Source organism: Pygoscelis adeliae, unplaced genomic scaffold (genome assembly GCF_000699105.1).
Source record: "Pygoscelis adeliae isolate BGI_AS28 unplaced genomic scaffold, ASM69910v1 Scaffold14, whole genome shotgun sequence".
Lineage (NCBI taxonomy): Eukaryota > Metazoa > Chordata > Aves > Sphenisciformes > Spheniscidae > Pygoscelis > Pygoscelis adeliae.
Window position 1 is genome coordinate 4088638 of NW_008825109.1, and position 11320 is coordinate 4099957.

The 11320-nt window shown below is 44.9% G+C and overlaps 1 protein-coding gene across 1 annotated transcript in view; it reads right to left on the reverse strand.

The window, feature by feature from the left end:
* The window catches only part of MTUS2 (microtubule associated tumor suppressor candidate 2), a 203713-nt gene that overhangs the window by 11007 nt on the left and 181386 nt on the right, over positions 1 to 11320 (reverse strand). The window contains exons 8-10 of the mRNA XM_009327746.1: positions 8823 to 9037; positions 3000 to 3105; positions 1068 to 1141 (exon numbers count right to left, since the gene is read on the reverse strand). Of these exons, the coding sequence (XP_009326021.1) occupies positions 1068 to 1141; positions 3000 to 3105; positions 8823 to 9037 (395 nt within the window). The remainder of the gene's footprint in view (positions 1 to 1067; positions 1142 to 2999; positions 3106 to 8822; positions 9038 to 11320) is intronic.

An 11320-nucleotide genomic window follows, 5' to 3' on the forward strand; every position in this document is an offset into this window, starting at 1 on the left:
CTGTTACCTCTCTATATACAACATCTTAAAAGCCACAGTTGCTGTGAAACTGGTATTCTTATCTTTCATATGTGTAATTTCTTGGCTGTAACGTTACATCAGTGCTTATTGCAAAACTGCTGACATGCCTCAAACTGTCACAGCGGCATGAGGAAGGCAGTGACAGTTGCTGTGTGCAACAGTATGTGCTAGTCAGGGGTTTTAAAAATTGTGATTCATCTCTGCCTGCAAAATCAAACAGAGCTGGCATTATTTGCTGTGGCATCTTTACTTGTTCACACAAGATTTCCAAACAGCGTGAATCACCGGGGCACGCTTCTGCCCTCCCCTCCTTGGGATTTCTTCATCTAGAGAGTGAGAACAGCATGGAGTTATTAGAAGGATTGAAAAAGCCAAGACGATCTTGAGCTTGGTGTTAAACAGTGGGATGTGGGAGATGTGATGTGCAGGGCTGACCCTGGCTGGCCACAGCCTGGCTGCACAGCAGGGCTAGCCCTGGGGCATCCCTCATCAGGGACCGCATTGCCCTCCGGTGGGAATGGAGATGTCTCTACACGGCGGGACTGGCTCCCCCATATTCAGGCAGCGGGGACGAGTTTAAAGCACAGGTGCATGGCCAGGCAGGGAGAGTTCCGCATTCTGGAGCCCTGGGGGTGCCTGCTGGAGGGTACCATGTAGGCAAGGTGATGTTCACAGCCACTGCAGGTGCCGGAGCTCTCCCCACCATGCACGGAAGAGCTCAGCTTTGCTCCCTGTGCTGGGCCAGCAGTCAGCAGGGTCAAAAGGACATTTCTTTGCTTTATCCAGCTGACTTTTCCTCCCTTTAGGTTTGCCCTCTCTTCTCTTTCAGATAGTTAGTATTTTGCTGAACCAGCCAAGGCGGAGGAAAAAACCTGAGGGGGCACCTTTGCTGCTGGATGCCAGTTGGGACAGGTGGAGGACAAGAGGTACTATAGCTGGTAAGAAGCAAGGGCCTGGGGTGCTGGCAGCTGGCAACGGGGCTGGGGCTGCCCCGTCAGCTGCTCCGCAACATCGTTACAGGGGTGGGAAATAATGAAACTGCTAACCTGGAGTGACAGCCGCAGTTTTTCAAAATTCTCTTCTAATTGTGCCTTTTCCAGTTTGTGAGCAGTATTCAGTTCTGGGGAAGATACACAGACATGCCATTTCTAAGTGAAGTCTAGCAAACCAGGGTCCGAGAGCACAGACATTGTGAGCCAAGCACAATTCGGGATGCAGTTTTAGGGCATGGAGGTTGAGTAGGAAACTGGTAGTAACATACTCTCTGACCTTGGATGATTTGTTTTGAGGATCAAGATTTCCTGATCTTTCACTGGTTGTAGGTACCTCTATTTCTACATGACCAGCTTCTGATTTTTCAGAACTGCTCAGAATTCCCGGCTCCCGGGGGCTCTGATCTGAAAAGGCTCAGTCTGACAACGGGTCATTTACCAGTTCAGAGTGAGTATCCCCAAATCAAAGATTTTTAAATTAGATATATTTAAAAGCTTGGGTTGCAATTTCTCTGGGGGGAGAGAGAGAGGGTCCAGCAACTCATATGCAAAAATGCAAATGACAGTGCTTCTCCAGGTGCTTTGGCAGATGACCTGTGAGGTTTATTCCATTAGTGAGACTGACAGAGCCCAAAGACAAAAAAGTCTTCTATTTATATTACATGATTAAAGGTTTCACTACTAGAACAACTCACCCTGGACTTAATAATAACAACCAAAAGTTTAATAACCAAAGTGGAATAAAGTTTAATCTCTAAACCAATGGCATCAAACTGTCATTCAGTACAGCAGTAGCACCTACCTTTTTAGTATACGGACACTCTGTTTTTTGTCTTTACCCTGAGTCCCATAGGGTTCTGCCCTCTAACCACTGCTTACTAGCCACTGTAACAGCAGTAATAATACTAACGCTCTAGTGCTCTGTACAGCGCACTAGACTGCAGCTGCTGCAATGCCTTTTCCATGCACAGGAGGGCATTTCATACCCGCACCAGGAGCAGGGAGCACAAACTTTGGCCAACAGAGCCTTGATAAAGCACAGCCGAGTTTTAATATCAGAAAATACTAACAAAAATGGACAGATAAGAATATCCTCAAGCAAGGAACAGCTTTCTTTTTTCATTTTCAAAATTGGATATGTTAATTTAAAAATGTTATGCTAGATACCATCTCTGCCTACAGGAGAGGGGAATAGACTGTTCTCAGCTTACATTATGCTCTGGACTGTGTCTCTAATTGACACAGTGCAGAGCTAAGCAATACGGCTTGGTTTGGGGAAAGTTGTGGGAAAACCTACTAGAGCTATTTAAAAATTAGACCTTCATGCTTATGTGTAAAAAAAAAAAAAAAAAAAAAGAGGGAGATTGTACAGATAACTGTTAAATGTCAGCTAAAGCATGTACAAAGACATGTATTTAGATACTGAACTGGTAGGGACGAAACAGCTCTGTCTGCAGCATCAAATCCCACGGAAAAACCGTAATACAAAATAAAGATTACAGTGCTGAGGTGCAGATTTGCACCAGCGTGTGGCTTTGGTCTGCTCAACATGGCCAGACTTTTGCTACTGAAAATGATGAGTCTTGTTTTTAGAAGCTGTGTAGGCATTTAAGCACCTAAATCAGAGATGGTCAATGAGCTCTAGCCTCCTGAGCACCTGAGGATTAGGCTCTTGAGAAAAGTCTGTGTGTGAAGTGAGGTGGAATTTGGACTCTATGTTCAGCGACCCATGGAGAAAGCCTTATCTTTGGCCCGCAGACCCTCAGATAGTCTCAGGTCCGAGTCAGACGCTGTACACACCGCACACAGCCCTCCCTCACCCCTAGTATGAACCCAGTGGTCCACCCCACGTGAAAGCACTAGACCAACACAAATTTTCTGTATCATCTGCTCTGGAGGAAGAAAATCCAGGCTTACACAGTCTCACTACAGTGCTAACTCCTGCTCTGGAATAGCTCTGTGGCCATTGGGTTGTCTTTGGCTTACCTTGAATCTTGCAGTCATTCTCATCCTGCAGTACTGTAATGGCGACTATGTGGTTATTTTCCAACTGTAACATTGCAGCTTCGTGTACAGCTGTGATATCTTCCACCTGTTCCGATGACAATGAATGGAGACATGGACGCACGATTAGACATGCTGTGGCACACTGACAAGCCGCTGCTAGAGAGCTCCAGTGAGCTGGAAACAGTAAAGGGATCTACTGAGTGTGACACTTCCAGCACCTGAGCCAGTTTTATTCATTACGAAACAAGCATGTTGACGCCTTGAGTGGTAGTGTGTAAGTCACTGCTGATAGTATTTTTGTTCTTTTAACTTAATGGTGATAAAAGAGGTACATAAGAAAGCAAAAGTCCAAAAAGCCCTTAAGCGAAGAAGCCATTTATGAAATGTTCAGAAATCTCAACATTCCATTAATCTAAATTATATTAATGACCCGACTCCCTCTGATGGTCAGATAAATATGCACAGTTCTGAGCCATCCTGGTTTTTGTCTTCAAGGCACTTTGCTGCAATGATTTTTATTGTAAGGTCTTGAATTAACTTTCATGGAAAGTGCCTACGAATTATTCATAGTTGTAAAATATTTATTTCTAGAGAAACACTGAAATTATTATCAGTGGGTATGTAAAATGATTTGCAATTTATCACACTTTTACTTGAAAAAAAGTATCCTACAAAGTCATCAATACCCAAATTCCTCTGCCCTCTTGAATCATGTATTATGAGTCCACATCCAATAAACTGATAAAAGATATGACAGCACCTTTTTCAGCGCAGACAGAAGAGTTTTCAGGTTGGTGTGGAAGTAAGCAAGAAGACAGTGAAGCCACAAAACTTTTTCCCGATCTCATATTGAGGCCAGAAAGAGGTCCTGCTTCTGCAAACTGCCCAACAAACTGCACCGCACACCACACCGCACACAGCCATCACGGGAGCAGGGGAGGCCGTTGGAAAAGGGCTGTGGGCAGCCTGTGTTCCTGTGCACCTGATGGGTTTGGGACTCCTTCAGTACATTGTTTGTTACTAGACTTGGCTAAAGGCAAAGCGAGATCCCTAATGATGGTGTTTTGATATGCAGCATTAAAGAAAATACAGTGAGAAGTGGTGATCAAGGTTAAGTCACTGGTTCAGAGCAGTTCCGAATGCAATGCATCGATTTGCTTTTCTGGGTTTTGTAATCATGGTGATCTTATTCCCTACATTTAATACATTATCTGTGATATCTGGCAATGCAGAGGATCAAACTATTTTACTTTTACGACAAAACAGCTGTTCATTGCAAAGTGACTTGACTTTAAACAGCTTTTTTGCTCACTGTTGTGTTACATAATGGTAGAAAGTTACTGCAGCTGAGCATGTCTTGACTGGAATAAATGTTATTTCACTGCATTTAACTGTCAAGCATACGTGTTAGATTACTCAACAGAAGCAAAATTTCCAACCGTATTGGAGAAAGCATGTTCTCAGAATGACAGATAGGCATTTAACATGGAATTTAAAATTATCCAAACTCATTTTCATAATAATGTGGGAGACAACTCAGTGGTGAAGAACTGTTTGTGAAACAATGGGGACTCAGTCTGCTGATACATTGCATGAAAGACCGGGGAAAGGGGGGCTAGATGACTCAATGGGCTACTAATGGGATAGAGACTATCAATTTATTTTTCCCAGAGCACGATGTCCTTGTATATGATGTCTGTGTGCTGAAACCTCATGAGCATTGCCATGTTATTTACCTCATGCTTGCTTAAGTCTTTATTCATACTCTAATTGCTTCTCAGCTGAGCAGCACCCCATAGGAATGATTATGCTCAACTCCAACGCCTTCAGAAGGTGAAGGGGTCTCCTTTCGCTGCCACCATCCTTGGCAGTTTATTTATTTATAAAGCCAATTAGATATGTTCCAAATGGTCTGCAGGGATTTTTCTGTCTTCTGTGTGTTTCATATCCACATCCCAAATGACTCTTTTTAATCTTCCAGCATGACCTCCTGTCTGCAATTTTTCATAGCAGATAGTCTGCTTGGCACTGGGAAGCAGATCTCTTGGATGCTAATTCCAACTTCACCACTAACTTACTCTATAGGCTTGATCAACTCGCCTAACCCATGTCCTGGTTATTTCTGGCTATAAAAAGAAGCTCGTGTGGGATTTTTAAGGCTTAATAAAGTAAAATCAAGAGGAGGCTCTAGTGGGACAAGTTCAATAAGTTGATGGACAAAACAGCTTGAGCTGAGGAGCTCAAGCGAGAAACACTGGCAAGCCAGGATTGCAGCCTTTACTTTGCAATTTTGCCCTTAGCTGCAAGGAGGTATGAGAAATATTGGGATGCACTGGCACACATGACTGGTTTGTGAGGAGTTTGGCTCTCATGCTCTGCTATGCTGAAAGATCTGCCTCACCTCCTCAGAGGCAGCTGAGCCTCCAAAATCTGGCAACTGTGTATCCAAAGAAACAACAGCTATCTGATGCTAAACTAAATGGTGACTACAGCAATACAGTGTGGAAGACTAAGTTGTGTCTGGAAACCATGGAAGTGGGATGACTAACTTCCAAATTAGATGTGTGGATACAGAAATACATTGCAGGTCCATGGTTAAAAGGATTTTGCTATTGTTATTGCCTTCATGAATGCAAGCTCAGATTCCCCCATGCAGATGGACAGCTCAAGGACACGGCTTTTCTCATGTCCAGCGTTAAGAGCTCTTTAGCTCAGGGGTTAAGTGCCTCCGCCCTAACGCTGGCTGGGACCAGTGCCAGCTCAGCAGCATCAGAGCTGAACTACTCCGGTCCCTTGAGCAGGCTTGCTCGTTTTGACATGCTCTGAGCTGGGCACTTCTCCTCTTCCTCCGAGCAGGGGAAGGAAGAACCGAGGATTACAAACTCTTTGGGTCAGCAGCTGTTAGGCATCCTTATTCCTCCTGCACCTTGGTTCCTAGACTAACAATGTTCTCCTTTTCCTTTGCCAAGATACATTGCTGGTGAGCAGCTTTCCAACCTGGACTGTCAACCTCCTCCGATCCAAGAGCGCTTCACACAGGATGGGTGTACAGCGGAGTAGGAATTGAAAGGGAAAGCCTGCTAAAACTCATCATGAGATGCTAACTGAACCACAGACTGAAAAGATGGGCTTAAACTCTGAGATCAGGGTCACAGCAGCGCTTTCAAAGCAGTAGAGAGAAATGTTTGTGTTATCTTCAGCAATTCAGGGAACAAAAATCTCTGGAGCAAACCAAAGGGCTGGAGGAGAGAGAACTATTTGCCCCACAGAGAGAAAGATGTGTTTCCATTGCTTCTGTGTGGTGATGAATAGAATCACAATAGATGAGAACATGAGAAAAGTAAGTATACTTCTAGTCAAGTCCTATGGTGACCTATATCACCCTTTCCTGCACTGATCAACTTGAGGGGAAAAAAAATACCATCTGTTCTTGTGGTCCTGGGAGCTTGCAGAAACACTTGAAAGAGTAGCAGAGATAAGCCATAAACTATCTGAGCAAGAAATTAAATTAACTTGTGGAACGAATTCCTTCACTAATATTAATGCCTGGTGATCCAGGAGAGGTAAGGCTTGCAGCTAGAGCTAGTATCTTCTACCAGGCAAACTGATTCACTGACACAGTGAAAGGAAAAAAAAAGCCAAGGTTTTTGGGAACACCACCCCTCCTTCATATCAGAAAGCAAAGCAGGAAATTTGAGGGGCATTGCAAGAAAACCATCTTGCATAAACTGAAATAAGAACCAAAAGACATGGCTCAGCACAGCTTCTAAGCATTTACAGAGAATGTTTGAAATTTTGAAACATCTGGTTTAGAACACAAAAACCTATCTGACAGCACCTTCTAATGCATCTTTGAAAATCAATGCACTAACAGAAAAAGGTAGTTTGTCTGGGACAAAACAGCCCAGTCGCATAAAGCTTTTGTGTTGCACGTTACAAGCCTGCAAATCAGTAACAACTAGCAGACACAGCAATTAAAATAGGTAAAATCCACGTCACCAAATAATCAAACCAAATTGCACGGTGGTACCCAGGGCAGCAGACACTCTGGGGCACAGACTGGGATGCCGTGTGTCTGTCCGACACAGCTGTCTGACCCATGTGCCAGTGAGGACCACGCTGCGCCCAGTCCCAGCGTACCATTGGTGTTACACAATAAATCTAACACCAGGCAGTTGTGACATGAGTGACATAAAACTCTCACCATCTTGGTTTGTATTTGCACTCCCATCCCAGGAGTGTTTTACAGTACATCAAGTACAGGCAGTAAATGGTATCCTTTCCCTTTTTACAAATAGTTGACCTTAAAGACAGTGGGCTGCCGTCTCTGCTGTGCTGTGCTGGTGCTCTCCTCTCCTGTGAGCTCAGTGCAGGCTAGCCCCTTTCCCTGGCTCCTGGAGGTGCTTCAGCTATGGCTGCACACTGCTGCACCAGGCTTTACCTCTTAAATGGTCTAAATTAGCTTGGGCACAAGCTCTGCTGGTGGGGCTGGTTTGCTTCTGAGCTCACAGCAAGTGCTGTCATCGTCCTTGGGAACCGCATGGGGCATGTCTGCACTCTGCACCCCACTGCAGCGCCTGCTGTCCGCCTGCTCCCCCGGGCATGAGCAGGGGGGAGAATCAGCTCGGACACAGGCTGTTGCTTCAGGCAGCAGCCTCAAAATGCACACTGGAGATACTCTGAGATGCAGACATAAAACCTTCTCCTCGACTTTTGGTCACATCAATCCATCTCACAGACCACATCTGCACTGCATTGTTGCTGCCAATTTACATTGCCTCAGAGAGTGAAAAATTCACCCTCCACCACCTCCAGCTGCCCTTGCCATTGGCAAAATCCCCAGGTTGGAGAGAACGATGCTGGCAAACAGGTGGTCTGTTGGCTGGGCTCACATTTCACAGACGACTGGCCCTTGCACTGCATCAGATGCCTGGGTGGCATACCCGTGGCAGTGGGGACTGCAGCACGTCAAACGCTGACGGCACAGAATGGAGAGCGCACCTGAGTGCGGCAGATACTTGTGTGAGAAAAGCCCTCACGAACTGTGGTGCTGGGCAATGGGTAAGAGTTGCAGCTGGAAAAAACAGAACTGTATCTGCTGCTCACCAAATGCAAAATGAGAAAAGGCCAGGTAAAGGCATTATTGCCATAATCCAGAGCAGGATGTTCTGCCACCGTGTGAGAGGTGCCCGTGGGTGAGTTACAGTGTTTGTTCACTCCAGCTGTTAAAAATAAGACTAAAGTAGATGCATGTGAGAGTATTCCTACTTACATACAGAAAGCAAAGCAAGGAGAAACACTTGGGACATACAATCTAAGAGATTAGACTGAATGGTGGAGCAGAAATCAGGGCACTCAGAGTGATCACCTGCTTGATGTTTAGGCTACGTGTTGCATGGGCCCTATCACTTCACTGTATTGCACTTTAACTAGCATTGCAAATAACGATGGGCAGGGTTCTGCTGGCCTTGTGTTGAGCAGATTCTTGTTCAACCCTTGGTTTCATATAAATTGACTACAATAGGTGGGTTGGGGAGCAAGTATGCGTGGGGAGCAGAGCTAGTCTTAATATTTGTGTTGTAAAACATCTGCAAGCATGTGAAGACAAGACATGGCAATGTAATGTACTACTGTGTAGAAATACCAATAGGAATAATGGGGAGGAAAAGCAGTAGTCAGGAATATATTTTTCCAGTCATCAGTTCCAGTGTCTTCATGTTGGAGTGTTCAATATATTTCATTACCTGAACCCACTGAGTACCAGCACGGTCTACTCTTCAAAGGGAACAGGCGGATACTGACCTGATCCTGATGCTGCAATTTGACTTGCTCCAGCTGTAGCCTGTGCTGCTCCTGCAGGCTCTCCCTCTTGGTGTTGTACTCCTCCTGCAGCCGCTGCTCCAGCGCCGGCAGCTCCTCCTGCTGCTGCCTGCGAAGCTGCTTCACCTCCTCCTCAAAGCGCCTCTCCAGCTCCTCCTTCTCGCTCTGTAGTTTCTTCCATCTTGCTGCATTGAGGGCTGTGGAGACAAGACCATACAGTCAGGCTCTGAACTCCTCGGGAGCAAACAGTGGCATCGGATCTGTTTGTACAGCACTGAGCACAGTGATTCTTGCCAACTCTGGGGGCTCCCATGAATCTCAGTCATCAACAAGCTTTCGCTGTCACTTCTCTCTCTGTCCCGCTCTCTCACACACACATACACACATGCATTTGCTTAAATAGAGGTACTGGCAGAGTATGCAAAAGCCCATGCAAAACTGGGATTTGATAAAGAATAATAATAATAATAATAATAATAATAATAATAATAATAATAAAAGTAGGGAACTCCATGGACCTGCAGGGTGACTGGATGTCCCCTCCTGGCCAGCACAGTCTTGGATCCACAAATTGAGGCTTTGCAGCTTTTACTTTGCCTTTGATATAAGAAACAGCATGTGAGACAATCACTTGACAGAAAGCCTTTCAACTGGGATACAAGATTTTCCTTATCTCCTTCTCTCAAGCCACAGTCTTGGCTAACTCCCCACTTCCAGTGATGTGCCAGAAAGGCAGAAGATGCCTGGGCTCTTGAGGCGCATCCTGTGCACATGTTATGCAGGGGGTGTGATTGACCAATTGACCAGGAGAAGGAGATGCATCTTATACATCCTATTTTCCAGCTGTTAGAAGCTGCTCACCCCATAAACCTGTCTTTCGCACCAGCTCCGCCGAGGACCTCTTGAATCCATTAATGCACACTTGCTTAAAATATTTTTATATTCAAACCACTATCTTGTGTGCTACATGGAATCGGAGAGCGCAAATGAAAGGCTGGTACTGAAGGCAATCAGAAAATGTGAATTTTTTACTCTTGTGAACTAACCCAGTGACCATGTCTCTGAATTCACAAGCATGCCTACAGCTAGTTGCAGGAGGTGCAACTCCAACGGTTCCATCAAGTCAAGGATATTCAGTCTGTTTCCCCATTGGATTCCCCACCTATATTGTTCCCCGGGTCCCAGGACAGCAGTGTCACAAACACTGTGTCTTTGGCCTTTTGCTCTGCTAAAGAACAGTTGCAATCAATCCAGATATTGAAGACCTGATGCAAGTTGGACAAAGTCAGCCAGACTACATTTAGAGAGCAAGTTTGCTCACTTGCAAAGATCTAACAGGTAAGAAGTGATTAAAATCATCACGACCATAACATTCAGAGCAACACTAGAGAAGAAGAGATGTGTTTGTAATGTCACTGCTAGACCTTCTTTCTGATTTAGACCCATAGCTGGTTTAGAAAAATGATCACCTTTTGAATATACCATCTGTATTAGCCACTCATCCTTCCTTTGCCTTTCAAAACGCACGTGCCATGCACAGACCTGTATGGCATTGTAAATCAGTGAACTGGAAGTCTCCCTGGGTAGACAACTTCTGAATGTTTCAAAACCATATTTACCCTATGACTGCCATCTTATATTTACTCAATGTCTGTGGCAAAAAAAAAAAAGTGTTTCCCTGTCTCTTTCTACTATGGTATCAGACTGTGCTCATTTTTTTTCAGGATAGCAACAATTTGTCAAAGTTACCTACAGCTGTGACCACAGCTCATGTTAGGTGCATCTGTGTGAGGTAGTTTGTGCACCCAAGCTAACCATCCCCTTCCCCACATAGCTATTTTTCACCGTGTTTAGACATCTGCTTCTGCACTTACTGGACAACAATATCCAGACTTGCTCAGTATGTCCAGACAGATATTGCTACTGGGGTCCTGTTCCGATCCCGACGTTTTCTGAAGCACTAAGAGGGACTCTGTGTCCCTTTCAAGCTCTATGATGTTCCTTACAGAAAGAGAGAAAAGTGAGCCTGAACCAGTGAGCTTAGCACTGCAGCAGCGGCACATAGAAAGCTTTCCCACCTGCCTCATACCCAAAATGGAACAGGACAATTTATATGGTCACTAGCTGAAATGTCTTGTCTCCTGGCAGTTTGGATTATAGCTCTAAACCCTCTCTCTTGCTTTTTGCTGTTTGATTTTCTTCGGCATGCAAAGCGATCCCAGAGCTGGAGGACAAGGGATAACTTGCAGCTCTGCATTCAGTAGAATTCAAACTTACTCAAGCTTTAAATTGGAGCTGTAATGAACCCTGTCTCTCTCCAGCCTCTCTAATGAGATTACCCAGCACACAGGGAGGGCTGGGCAATGAAATTACATGCTCTAACCAAAAGAAAGTCCATCTGAAACATTTTCTGTAACCTGAAACACAAAACTGTTCGCATCTTGCAAATCAAACCCTGATGCAGGTGCAAAATGGAAGGA